General features: G+C 37.2%; 1 protein-coding gene across 1 annotated transcript; it reads right to left on the minus strand.

Annotated features, from left to right (window-relative positions):
* Positions 1-5431: 5431 nt before the first annotated feature.
* On the minus strand, positions 5432-8500 carry LOC133775044 (disintegrin and metalloproteinase domain-containing protein 25-like). Its single transcript, XM_062213143.1, has 2 exons — positions 6467-8500; positions 5432-5572 (listed from the first exon to the last, which is right to left on the minus strand). The coding sequence occupies exons 1-2, from the start codon at positions 8498-8500 to the stop codon at positions 5432-5434; spliced, it is 2175 nt and encodes a 724-aa protein (XP_062069127.1).
* Between the last annotated feature and the right edge of the window lie 6153 nt (positions 8501-14653).

The raw sequence follows: 14653 nt of genomic DNA on the forward strand, positions 1-14653 counted from the left end.
CCCTGTAATTAGGTGCATATACATTTATAGTAGTTACATCTTCCTGTTGAATTGATCCCTTAATCATTATATAGTGCCCCTCTTTGTCTCTTTTAACAGATTTTGTGTTAAAGTTTATTTTGTCTGATATTAAGATGGCTACACCTGCTGTTTTTTGGTTTCTGTTTGCATGGAATATCTTTTTCCAACCTTTCACTTTCAGTCTGCAGGTATCTTTGTTGGAAAGATGTGTTTCTTGTAAGCAGCAAATAGATGGGTTTTGTTCCTTAATCCATTCAGCTAGTTTGTGTCTTTTAACTGGAGAGTTGAAGCCATTAACATTCAATGTGACTATTGATAGGTAGTGACTTTGCCCTGCCATGTTCCCAAAGATATTTTCTAGTATATGCTTTGAACTTCCTGTGATCTTTACTGTGTGGTTTCTTCCTTTACCTTCTTTCATATTGATGGCCGTGTTTCTGTGTTTCTGTGTGTACACATCTTTAAGCATCTTTTGCAGGGCTGGACGAGTGGTGACAAAATCTTTCAAATTCTGTTTGCTATTAAAGATCTTTATTTCACCTTCATTCACAAATGAGAGCTTTGCAGGATATAATATTCTGGGCTGGCAGTTTTTCTCTCTTAGTACCTGGGTTATATCTTGCCATTCCCTCCTAGCCTATAGGGTTTCTGATGAGATGTCAGCTGTGAGTCTAATTGGAGATCCTCTGAAAGTAATCTGACATTTCTCTCTTGCATATTTTAGAATCTTTTCTTTATGTTTCACTGTGGTGAGTTTAATTACAATGTGTCATGGTGAGGATCTCTTTTGGTCATGTTCATTAGGGATTCTATGAGCTTCCTGTACTAGGATGTCTCTATCCTTCTCCAAACCTGGGAAGTTTTCTGCTAGTATCTTACTAAAAAGGTCTTTTAATGCTTTCTCTCTCTCCATGCCTTCAGTAACTCCTGGAACCCGAATGTTGTTTTTTTCCAATAGTATCCTGTTGATTCCTGACAATATTTTTAGATTTCTAATTTCCTCTCCTTTTCTTTGGTTTGACTGTATACTTTCCTGTGCTCTGTCTTCTAAGTCTTATATTCTCTCCTGCTTCACTCTTTCTGTTTTTAAGACTCATAATGTGTTTGTCATTTGATCTATTGAATTCTTCATTTCATTCAGATTTTTCTTCACTATCACAATTTCATGTTCTACTGGTTTCTTCATTTCATTTTGATTCCTCCTTAAGATTTCATTTTCACAAGAGAGATTTTCTATCCTGTCCAATATTATTTCTGTGGTTCAAGAATTTGTTTTTGAGAACTTCCAGATGTTCTTACCATAAATTTTTTGAAATCCGTATCTTGCATTTCTTCTATCTCATCATCTTTATAATCTTGAATTGAGGTGTCTTTTTCATTTGGGGGCATCGTAATGTCTTCCTTGTTCTTGTTTCCTCAGTTTCTGCATTTGTTGCTTGGCACCCTGGAGATATTCTTTGGTTTCTTCTTTTTTTTCCCTCGCTGTGGTGGGTTTTCTCGGTAGACTATGTCCCTAGATTAAGTGGACTGTCTGCTTTTGATGGATCCTTAGAGGCTTGTGATGGGTGTGGCCAGTGAGCTCTGTTCGGTTCTTCAGGGTTAAGTGTGTGCCAAAGGTGACACACCCAGGTTAGGCATGGTAAATCTCTCTCTCTCTCTCTCTCTCTCTCTCTCTCTTATTTTATTCAGAAGGGAAGTAAATCCGCATAGCTGAGCGGAGTTGAAGGCAGTACTGAGCTCTGAGCTCTGGCCTCTGTGGGTATGATATTCATCTGCTCTGTCCCAAGGACCACACAAAGGATCTGTGCAGTCTTCAGTGTGAGCTCAAATTCTCCTGTAATCCCCCACCGGGTTGCCAAGGTTACCGAGATTGTGGCATCTCCGGAGAGTACTCACTTCTCCGGTACTCCGTGAGTCCTCTGCCACACTCTTGGTCTTTTTTTTCTTTTTTCACAGTCTCAGTTCATTAGTTCCATACATTCACTAGGTCCTAACCTCCTGTTATTTCTCCCTACCAGTCAGATTTTCTGCTTGGCTGATGGTGGGTGCAGCTTTTACATATGTCAAAAATGGCACCTGCTCTTTGTCTTGCTTGCCTTTGTAAGGTGAGTGGAGAGAAATAATTGTGTCCATACCAGTCCCTTTTATTTTTATTTTTATTTATATATATTTTTTCCTCTCCACTAGTTAGCCTGGTGAACTTTCCCCCTTGGGGCTTCAAGTCTCGTTCCCTCTAGGCTCTTCCTGCCGCTTCCCTGCCAGTGTCTTGGGCTACTGTGGTTTCACCTCACCTCCCTTTCCAGCGCTGGTGTGTAGACTCAGCAGCTGGGGTCCCCATCTGTGGGCATCCGTGCCCTCCATGTAGGTCCACCATGTCTCACTAGTTCCGGAAGAGTTTCCTCTGTAGATTTTTCCCTAACTTTTCCCTGAAACTACAGTATCTCCACTTTTATTAAACTATCTTTTCCCAGACTATCAGTGTGCTCCCTCCCTATTCTGCCATCTTGGAGTGAGAGTGGCCTCCTGGCTTTGGCCTGGCCTAGTCCTGCCTTTTTTTGCGCAGAAGAGTTGCCAGTGGATGGAAGATTCTCTCTCTGTCTTTCAAATAAATAAATATTAAAAGCAATACAAAACAGCAATAAAATGAGCAAGTTTGGTTTTTTCCCCAAAAGATTAAATTGAAAAATTCTTACCTATACCAGAGGAAAAAGAAAAAAAATTCAAATCAGAAACAAAACAAGAGGGGGCCAGTCTTGGCACAGTGGGTTAAAGCCCTAGCGTGAATTGCCGGCATACCCTATGGGCACCGGTTCTAGTCCCAGCTGCTCCTGTTCTGTTTGTGCACTCTGCTATGGCCTGGGAAAGCAGGAGAAGAGGGCCCAAGTTCATGGGCCCCTGCACCTTTGTGGGAGACCCAGAAGAAGCTCCTGGCATCAAATGGGCACAGCTTTGGCTGTTGGCAGCCATCTGGGGAGTTAACTACCAGATGGAAGACCTGTCTCTCTCTGTCTCTACCTCTCTCTGTAACTCTGTCTTTCAAATAAATAAAATAAATCTTTAAAAAAATAAAATAAACAAAACCAGAAACATTACAACTAACATCATAAAAATACAGAAGACCAATAGGGACTGTACTGAAAAAATATGTCAACATAATTGGAATTGGTTCTTTAAAAGTTGGGTATAATGAAGCAGTGAAGCCATCCAGTGCTGGGCTTTTTCTTTGTGTGTGTGTGTGTGTGGTGCTGTCTTTTAATGATTAAATCTCTGCCATGATTATTGGTCTATTTAGGTTTTCCAAGGTCTTCTGATTCAGTTTTGGTAGTTCGTATCTGTCTGGCAAGCTATTGATTTCTTTGAGATTTTCCAATATGTTGGATATAGTTGTAGTAATTCCTGATGACTTTTTTTTTTATTTCTGTGGTAACCATTGTAGCATCTCCTTTATCATCTCTGATTTTATTAATTTGGATCATCTTCCCTTTTTTGTTGATTGGGCCAAGGGTGTATAAATTTTGTTTATTTTTTCTTTTTTTAAGATTTATTTATTTATTTGGAAGTCAGAGTTACACAGAGAGGAGAGGGAGAAGGAGAGTGTGAGGGAGAGGGAGACGAGGAGAGAGAGAGAGAGAGAGAGAGAGGTCATCTCTCCGATGGTTCACTCCCCAGTTGGCCACAATGGCAGGAACTGCACCAATCTGAAGGCAGGAGCCAGGAGCTTCTTGCGGGTCTCCCATGTGGGTGCAGAGGCCCAAGCAGTTGGGCTGTCTTCTACTGCTTTCCCAGGCCATAGCAGAGAGCTGGATTAGAAGTGGAGCAGCCAGGACTAGAACCAGTGCCCATATGGGATGCTGGTACTTCAGGCCAGGGCATTAACCCACTGCGCCACAGCGCCAGCCCCAATTTTGTTCAGTTTATCAAGAAAAACAGCTGTTCATTTCACTGATCTTTTGAATCTTTTATGTTTCAATTTTGTTTAATCTCTAATTTTTATTATTTTTTTCCTCCTTTTATTTTTGGCTTTGGTTTGATCTTGTTTTTATAAGTACTCAAGATTCATTGTTAAATCATTTTTTCCCTATTTTTAAGAAAGCTTTTATTTAATAAATATAAATTTCAAAAGTACAACTTTTGGATTATAGCAGTTCCCCACATACCCGCCCTCCCACCTCTACTTTGTCCCATCTCCTACCCCCTCTCTCATCCCATTATTCATCAAGATTCATTTTTAGTTATCATAGAATGGCAAATGCCCTAAACAGCTCTCTGGCTTCAGAATTAGCTCCTTAAGGCACTTATATCTGGCTAAAAAGCCCATGAGAGCATTTCACACATGGAAAGCCAAGACACTCTGACAAAAAATGACCTAAATGAAAGTTCTCTGAGTGAAATCTCAGTGGAAAGAAGGGGCCATCAAAGAAGGAGGTACCTTTCTCTGTAGGGAGGAGAGAACTTCCACTTTGATTATGGCCTTGTCTAAATAAGGTCAGAATTGTGAACTCAAGAGACTTTAGCCTTGGCAGCTCATGACAAGAGCCTCGGGTGATTACTGAAATCATAAAGAAGAGTGTCAATTGTTAAATCAACAGCAGGAGTCACTGTGCATTTGCTGCCCATGTAGGACCTCTGTCCTTAATGAGGTGTACTATGAGAATTAATGGTAAAACTTGTCTTCAAACAGTACTTTATACATTGTGTGTCTGCGTTGGTGCAAACTGTTGAAATCTTCACTTAGTATAGAGTTGATTTTCTGTATATAAAGATAATTAAAAATGAATCTTAATGAAGAATGGGATAGAGGAGGTGGTAGGAGATGGGATTGTTTGCAGGTGGGAGGGTGGTTATCGGGAAAGAACTGCTATATTCCAAAAGTTGTACTTTTGAAATTTATATTTATTAAATAAAAATTTTCTATTAAAAAGTAATTAAGGAGAGACAAAGACATTTCTAAACAAATAAAATCTGAGGAAATTTATTTCTACCTTATGAGAAATTCTGAGCAGAATTCTTTGTACTAAAATTAAATAATATCATATATATACATATATATGTAAAGCATGCCTTAAAATGTTCATGGGACATTCATATTTTAAAAAAAAATACATAGACTTTAACCATTTTTTGCACCAAAATAAATTTATGTTTTAATTCCATTTTCACAAACTTTTAAATATCCACGTAGTGCATAGAACATCTAAAGGCATAAAATCCAAAGATAAGGATAAATAACACAATGAATTAAAAATATTCTCATATGATAGCTTGAGATTTTATCTAATTATACACGACTAGGACTAGAGATCCAAGGAAAGTTGCTGGGGTTACCTAATGCAGATCTTTGGAATAGAGTGTACATCCAATTTGATGCCAGAATCTCTGTACTTTTGAGGGAGAGTTCAAAATCTCCAACTCAGTACTCTGAGCTCACATGGCAGATGCTAAGGTCTCTGGGTTGACGATACCCATAGGTTAGGCAGTTATTAAATATATTCATATGTAGTGTTAATGTGCAGACTGAAAGCAGCTGCCACTGCCAAGGTGAAAGCTGGTACTAAGGCAACAATGATGTAAAAAAACAGTCAGCAGGCCTGTTAGGTTTGCAGTCTGCCTGGTTGTTCCACTCTAGGTGGAAATAATTGGTGATACTGGCAAAGAAGCAATGTGCTTCATCATTTCCCATTGATCATGTGGCAAAACAATGAAAAAGAGAAGGAGCTTTGGAATTGGGAGACAGCAAATGAACCCAAACAATAACCATCCTTTGTGGTGCCTTTGGTCAGAAAGCACAAAGAGACTAATTCCATAAAAGATAAACCAGTATAATTTCTTAAAATCATGGGAAGTATTAATATGTTAGGATTTATCTTTATTTATCAGCTATGTTCATGATATTGTAGCATAATGAATTATTGGGACTTCCAGTAAGTCTTCTATGACATGTGCAATGACATTTCTACCATCTGCTTGCAAAAATTTAACACAGGAGAAATTTCAATACAGATCAGTTTTATTTTTGATATTGTATATTTTTGCTCTTCTTTCTCATGTGATTTTGAATCTTTTGCTTGCTTTTCTTTCTTAGGTAAAGTTTAAACATAATGTTTTCTTTTTCTTAGCTTCAGTTTTAATTTTGATTGTTATATCTTAGATGGAGTTTGAAAAATTACTCATCTTTCTTAGGTAGCATTTAAACAATACTCTACTTTTTATCAGGTACTTTTTTGTGTGGTTTGTTAGGTGTAGTTGGAACATTTTGTTGTGGTTGGTTAGGTGTAGTTGGAACATTTTGTGCTGGTTGGTTAGGTGAGGTTTGAGCATTTTTCTCTTCTTTTTCAGAAGATTTTCTCCTCATCAAACAACAGAAAAGTAAAAGGCAGCAAAGCAAAACAAAAAGTGGAATTGATAAGAGAAAATATGAATTATCCTCCTTCTTTATTTTATGAACTTCTTTTTTTCTCTCAGGGGGTGGACCACTATCAATACTACCTCCATAGCCTTTTTGTTGGCAGTATGGTGGAGCAAAATCATTTCCACAATGGCAGTGATGTTTACTATTGCAAATTCCATTCATATTGCACATATCAGGTAAACATTCTTTATCCCAAGCTGGCACAGGCACACACTTCCTATTGATACACACACGCTCTTCACCACACTCTGTACCATCTTTCACATCACCAATATCAGGTGCTACTGTCCCAAAATGGTAGTCAATACCCCAGCAATTGAGGCCATGTGCCTGAGTTATATGCACGTTAGAATGATTTCTCAGGGGGGGAATTTCCATCACATTCTCACACTGAATCCTCCCACACAGAATATCGTCAATATCACACCTTAGATATGACCTGCTATTATTACCACAGTTACCAAAACGGTCACCACGGGTGTTAATTTCTCTGTAGCAAGTCTCATTCGCACTTTTGGCTTTCTTGCCAAAAATTTGCCTACACTGTTCATCACGGATATTGCATCTCTTTTCATAGCAGTAGCCCATGCCCAAGCAAGGGCTCCCATCCTGCACATGTACATCTTCTGGACACTCATGCCAAGTTCCATTGCACCACTCTGGAAGATCACATTCATTGCTTTGTTTTCTACATACTTGTCCTGATGGCACCAATTGGCAGTCCCTGCAACAATTGCCAAAAGCACAAGCAGCCCCTGGTGCAAGAGTGCAGTTTGTCGAACAACAGGGATCTTCTGTACATGATTCTAAAGATCCACAGTCACATTCCTCTTCTTCTTCAATAATACCATTTCCACAGCGCTTTCGTGTGAAATAGGACTCTATAGATGGCTTCTGACGCAAACAGGACTTTTTTATAGTGGTAGTCCAATAATCGTGGTAACTGCAGTTGCTGAATTTGGATGATGAAGTTTTGGATGGAAACATTATGCATCTTCTACTCGCACATCGACATCCTGGAATATCATGCTGCATACCATAATTATGACCTAATTCGTGTGCTATGGTACTTACAAATTGGATCACTGATTTCTCCCTGAAACTATTAACGGCACAATTATATGTCTTATCACATACTGCTCCAAGAAAGGCTAGTCCAAGATATGAACCAAATCCATGCCTTACAAGAAGATGGATAACATCATGGGGAATGCGATTGTTAAAGGTTTCTCTTTTCCATTTGCAAAAATTACTCAGGTAAGCAGGCATCTTTGAGTATTCTATGGGATTTTCTTCATTCCAAATCTCTATTCCAGGTAAAACCACGACCATGTCCAATGGTGCATAAATAATATTCATTACATTTATAAGCTCGATGACTTCATCCTGTGTATTTGAGATATTATTGCCCAGATAAACATGTCGTGCCTTATCCACAACTAAAACCAGTCTTGTGTACCATCTGTGGGTCCACCAACCCTCATAATCACTTTGCATCAGGATGGAATTATCAAGCTCTTGATACTGGAATTGCTGTGCTATCTCTTCTGTTAATCTGCATCTCATGGACGAGAATTCTGTGTCCTCACTGTCAATCTTATAAACCAGATGTTCAAATTTGGCAGAATGTGTTTTGGGCTTGATTTCATAAAGAGTGTCATTTGTCTGTAACATTCCTTGCAACCCCCCAAAACAGATGCTAAGAGCAACCAGAGACTCTGGGTCTCCTTCCACATAACCGTGATAGTTGCATTCCTTTGGGATAAAAGGCTGATCCTCAATGAGAGCACCCTGGTCTGTGTAGGTGAATATGGAGAAGTGTCTGGTTATGAAAATCTTCTTGACCTTCATGTGGATAGTGAGTCTCTGACCCGCAATGTGCAGTCTATAGGAGAGCCACTCTGGAGTCTGTATACCTTTATAAGTGCCAGTTATCCTCAAGGGTATTACCACTTCTGGGTGGCTGTGGTGTTGAGAGTGCCCAGTATGGGGCCATCCAGAAAGGAAGAGAAACACCCCCAAGCAGAGCATCAGGAAAGTAATCTTCATATGTACCAGGACTTCAGCCATAGCCATGTGGAGCTGTGCATGAGAGCAAAGGAGGGGAGTGCAGGAGGCACCCCTGGTCTGTCTCCTCCCTTTGACTTGGTTGTCTGCAGCCTGACCTTTAATGGTGTGTCTTCTGGCAGAGTCAGTACATCAGAGCAGCAGAACTGAATAAAGTGAAGAGAAGGGTAGAGACAGGGATGGTATTAGTAGTAGTCAGGTATGGAGGGGAAAGAGCCAAGTGTGGGTTAAAATTTATTAATATTTGTCTTAGCACATGACTCAATATATTGAATTGGATTTGCTCTTAAACATTAATGAGACCTGTCAAACTCTATGTGTACAAAAGATGATGGCCACAGGTTGATAATTATTAAACCTAAATGAAGGATACATGGACACAATATACTTTTGCCTAAATATGCATACATTTGTAAATGTAATATGCATATGTAGGGGTGTCTGTGTGATATTTTGCAATAAATGTTTTTATTCATACAAGGGAAGAAATTTCATGTATTTCATATATACAGTTTTAAAAACGTAATGACACATTCCACTCAATCTTCCCTTCCTCCCTCACTCCCACCCTCCTTTCTCCTTCCTTTCATGTTTTTCTTCTAATATTTGCATTGACATACTTTAAACTTATTTTATATGTCACAAGCTTGATATTCCACTAAATAAAGAATCCAACAGGTAGTAAGTAGAAAAGCCATCTTCTTGCAGGAGTATAGGCCATCTAAAAATATAATTTAATGTATTTATATTATTATTTTTTTGTACTCAGGGAAAACATGTGATATTTGTTTTTGTGGACTGGCTTATTTCAGTAACCATAATGGTCTTTATGGAGAGTTGGGCATACTTTATTTTGTTGAAGGGATCTTGGTTTATATCTATATTGAATTGAAACAAATATCTATAGTGCTTTGTTTTGTTATTAAATTGTAAATTACTTAGTCACATTACTGAGGAAACATATGTAAAACACACATACATTTTCTCCTGGTGCCTAATACCTGCTTTCATATGACCAATCATTCTCTGTCCTGCCTTCATTTAATCTTGTCAAACTGTCAAGAATGTTAGTATGTGCGTAAAGGATGCCTTCATTTTGTCCAACAATAAACAGGCTAAATAGTATTAGAATAGGAAGGGGAGTACCTTGGGTTATTAGGTGTTATCCAAAGGTGTTTACATTTGATTTTATTGATAGTAAAATAATGTTTCTCAAAGCATCTTACCACCTATAGTGGATTTGAAATCCAACCAGCTGGGAAAGTAACAATTGAAGATGGGAGAATGCTGAAAGCAAAATAAAATGCCTTTGTAAATAAAAATAAAATCATTAATCTCCAAAAGAGGGGTCCCAAGATTGACCTTCGATGTGTTTATCTCAGAAATTTTAAAAAAAAGTGTTTACAGAGCTCATATTAAAATTCGATAATATTCTAGATAATTCAAGTGTGCTATCACATATTTGTGAAATAGGAAATCTTGTCCTAGCACAATGCCTGGCTAGTTTTGCTGATTTGTTGCTTTGTTCATGCATAAAACATGAATATCTATGAACTGTATTCGATTTGTTTTCTTTATATTGATTTCACATTAATATGAAAAAATTAAGATAACTGTCGGCTATTAAAAATGAGGAAATCACATGAAAAAATCCACATATTCTGTAGCCACTATGTTACACACTTGAGAAACACAAATAAACCATACAGTCCCAAATAAATTAATGTAGAGGGTACAAATTTAGTATTATATAGTTTATAGTATATAATTTAAGAATCTAAAATAACATTCAATAGTTTACATTTAAATTTGTATTTTAATTTATCAATTGGGGAGCATCCACAATCTTTATCAGATCATTAGCATTAAGTGATTATTGGGAGTGGTCATTTGGCATAGGCATTAAGAAACCTGTATCCCACAGAGAGTACCTGAATTTGAAACGTGGCTTTGGATACCTGCTCCTGGTAATGTGCACCATGGAAGTAGCTCAACTAGTTTGGTCCCTGACAGCCATATGGGAGATCTGCATTGCGTTCCAGTTACTAAGTCTGGCTGGCATAGCCCAAACATTTTGGGTACTTGGGAACTAGACCAGTGGCTCAGAGCTGCCTGTCTCTTTGTTTCTGTCTGTCTCTTCTCTCTCTGTGTGTCTCTGCCACTCAGGAAAATAAAACACAAAAACAGTAGTTAAATTATTAAAGTAATGTAATTAAGATTGACTGAGCTGGTTATAAAACAGAGGAAAGTAAATTTGTTATGAGGGCTTAAAACTCACTGATCACAACACCTTATCACATATTCAAGATTACACAATTGAATGATGCTAGATTTAACACCTGTCATCTCCTGGACTCCAAAGTGTTCTATACTTAATTTTCCTTTCACTATGATTCTAATTTATTTGACCTCTTCTTTCTGGAACAATTTTCCTGTGAATTATGGAATTATGGAATATTCCTTTCATGAGAAGCTATAGCAATCTCTGTTTGAGTCACACTTCTTTATGAAGAACTCTTTTTCCTTTTTTATTTTTTTTAAAAAATAAGACTAATAACAGCAATATGAAATGACGCAGAGTACAAGTATTCAAATCTCAGAATTTCCTTCTTCTCTACAGAACAGATGTTTATCATTTGTTTTGATTGCCAAGCCATGCCCTATCTTCTAAATGGTGGCTTTCTCATCATGTCAGTATTTACTTTTATTCTTTGCTTTTTATTATACCAACCACCCATGTCAGTCCTGCCTAAAATAAAAATGACTGTGCTAGATTTATTACTTCATTCTCTGCCAGTAACCTTATCTGTATTGTTACTCAGTTTGGCAAGCATGTGCTTACTCCCAAGCAGTAAGTAAATTTTTCTATTTACCATTACTACACATCTACAGTGATCAGTATAGGGGCATGATCCATACAATCTAGGGTGAAACAGGATACCCTCCATCATCCTCACTCTTGTAAAGTAAATTGTCAGCCTCAACATTTATTGTTAATGGAAATTTACTTGTACATATTATAGCAGACTATTCTTTCCATGTTTTCCCACTTTTCTAGTTACCATCAATGTACACTTCTTCCTTATAGCCTAGCTTGTAGAGTTTATCAGTTCAGTAATTGCTGATCAAAACCCCCAGCCTAATGTAGATGAGTCATATTTCCTGATTTTTTTTCTGCAACACACTGCCAACAATGCTAGGAGAATCAACTATGGGTATGATTACGGAGATACTTAACATATGTAAACACAGAGTTAAAGGTAAATTATCTTCACAGCTCTGCCTAAAGGATGAAATGCTGAACAGAGATCTAGCGCAAACACTCATCCTTTCAGTAATTTGTGCTTCCTAGTCCATATTTTTTCCTCAAATTTCTGATTTTCTAATTTTCCTCGTCAATATGTAGCATGCTCAACTGAGCATCACACTGTCATCTTCTTTTCCTTTTCTTTCACTAGTGTTTTTTCTTTTTACCAAATTTTTAATTATTGCTTAAGCTATAAAGCAAAGAATATTTCAATTAATGTTTATTTTATTTTTTAAAATTTTATTTATTTATTTATTTTTTGACAGGCAGAGTGGACAGTGAGAGAGAGAGACAGAGAGAAAGGTCTTCCTTTGCAGTTGGTTCACCCTCCAATGGCTGCCGTGGCCGGCGCATTGCGCTGATCCGAAGCCAGGAGCCAGGTGCTTATCCTGGTCTCCCATGTGGGTGCAGGGCCCAAGCACTTGGGCCATCCTCCACTGCACTCCCGGGCCACAGCAGAGAGCTCGCCTGGAAGAGGGGCAACCAGGACAGAATCCGGTGCCCTGACCAGAACTAGAACCCAGTGTGCCAGCGCTGCAAGGCGGAGGATTAGCCAATTGAGCCGTGGCGCCGGCCTAATTAATGCTTATTTAATATAGTACCAGATATTTCCCTAGGTGGCAAGAAACTTATTTGAGGCTAGAGAATGTCCTCCTCATTAAAGTGACAAGAGAGTGCTTTAATTGCCTGGTTAATCATATAAAGTGGAGAATTATTTCACAAAATGCCAAGAGCCAAAAAGAAGAAAGCAACATCACTAGAAGGAAATCCTTGAAGTCAACCTCTCTCAATAATATAATTCTTATAAGCTGATTTACTCTCTTTGACTACCCTGAATATTTTTGATAATTAGTATGTATTGTGGATTTTTTTACACTTTTTCTTAAACATTTATGCATTAAGTTGAATGGGAGAGAGGAGAAGCAGAAGGTGAAGAAGAGGAAGAAGAGGAAGAGGAAGAAGAAAGATGCAGAGAGAGAGATGAAGAGATAGGTAGATAGATACTGAAATATTCTCCTTTAGGGTTAAACTCTTGAAAGGCTTACCAACAACAAGTGAAGTGATGACTCTCACAATTGTTTAGCTTTATAGCCTCCTTCATAGATAGTTTTTATCATCCCTATGAACAGAAATTTTCCTTTGAGAACTCACATGCTAAAGAGACATACATATCCTCACCTTCATTTGTGTTTCATTTGGTTAAGTTCTAGAGTTAACTACCTAGCAACAAGAGTTGCTCAGTTCTATAGAACATGAGAAGTGGACAAGACTGCTTTTCACTCTGGTCTGTCACCTCAACCAAAATGTATTTATAATTACTTTTTCAGTCATGTAAATATACTTTCCTTAATGCTACTAAATGTGCTCTAATAGCTATTCAAAATAAGTAAATATAATTTCCTAATCCCCTTATGTTTGCTCCTCATATGAGTATAATCTTTTTAGCTAAAATACTTTTTCTCATACTTTTACCCTTATCCCAGATTATGTAATAAACAGTGAAAATATTATGGATTGTTTAACATCACTAATGTTCCAGAAAAAAATCCAATCTCATTTAAAACATTTAAAAGAATCCAGATATCAACAATTATTCTTACCTTTCAGTGAATAGTTCAGCAACATTTCACATGTCCCATAAATATGCTTCATCTGTTATTGAGAAGTGTTGCCAGTAAGAAAAGGCAAGAACAGAATAGAGCAGAGTGAGAGGAATAAAATAATATTGGGGGATAAATATCATAAGTAATCTTACTAGGTCGTAGTTTAAAAATATCAGTATGGGAAAATACATTTAACATGTTGGCTGGAGGAAACCACAGAACAAGTTTTGATTATTATCATGGAAAGTTTCTCTATGGGACATATGGTGTTGTTGATAGCTGAAATTTTTGTTTATGCTTGTGTCTTTCTGTTTCCCTATTACCCTAGTAATCCCAGTTATGTACCATATGCTCACTGGATTTTCCCTTTTTCACTTCAGCTTTTATTATCACTAATATTCAAGAAACCAAATTTGATCATGATGGTTTTAATTTTGTAGTATTTTATAGGGCTGCCATAAAAAACCAACACAAGAAATTCACGTAACAATAACAATTTATTATCTAACAAATCTATAAATTACAGGTCTAGTGTCATGATATATTCAGGATCACACCCACTTTTAGGTTGCTAGAGAAGGTTCTGTTCCTTGTTTCTCTTCTAGGTTCTGGTAGTTTCTTGGTTTGTGATAGCATAATTCCAGTTTTCCCTCTTGTTCTCTTTGTGTTTAAAATTTCTACCTTTCACAGGGAAGACCACTTACATAAAACGATATAATCCTTAAAAACTGTTTAGAGATGAATAATATCATAATCATAAAATCAGTTCATCAAGAAGATGTGAGGTTGCTTCAAAAAGTTTAAGGAAAATATAATTAATGGGTAAATTCATTTTGGTAAAATTTTTGAAGTTCATGCTTAATTTTTTCATAGTGTGCATTTTGCATGAACTTTTTGAAAACTCATTGGCATGGATTTTGAACTGCCTCGCATAATTCCATTTTCATTAACCTTTTGAAGTAACATCATATGTAACAATTATAAATATATATGCATGCAATATAAAAACAACTAACTATATGAAACAAAGATGGAAAGATATATATAAGGATGAAGCAAACAGAAATTCAATAATGGTAGAATTCAGTACTCCACTTTCAAATTGGAAGAAAATCAAAACAGAATATCCATAACAGGACAACAGATTTGAATAACATTTTAGAACCAATGGATTTGACAGACATATTCAGAACATACCAAATGTGGTAGTAGACACCCTGTTGTCTCAAGTACACGCAGAACATC

This window comes from Lepus europaeus, chromosome 16 (genome assembly GCF_033115175.1).
Source record: "Lepus europaeus isolate LE1 chromosome 16, mLepTim1.pri, whole genome shotgun sequence".
In the NCBI taxonomy this organism is placed as follows: Eukaryota; Metazoa; Chordata; class Mammalia; order Lagomorpha; family Leporidae; genus Lepus; species Lepus europaeus.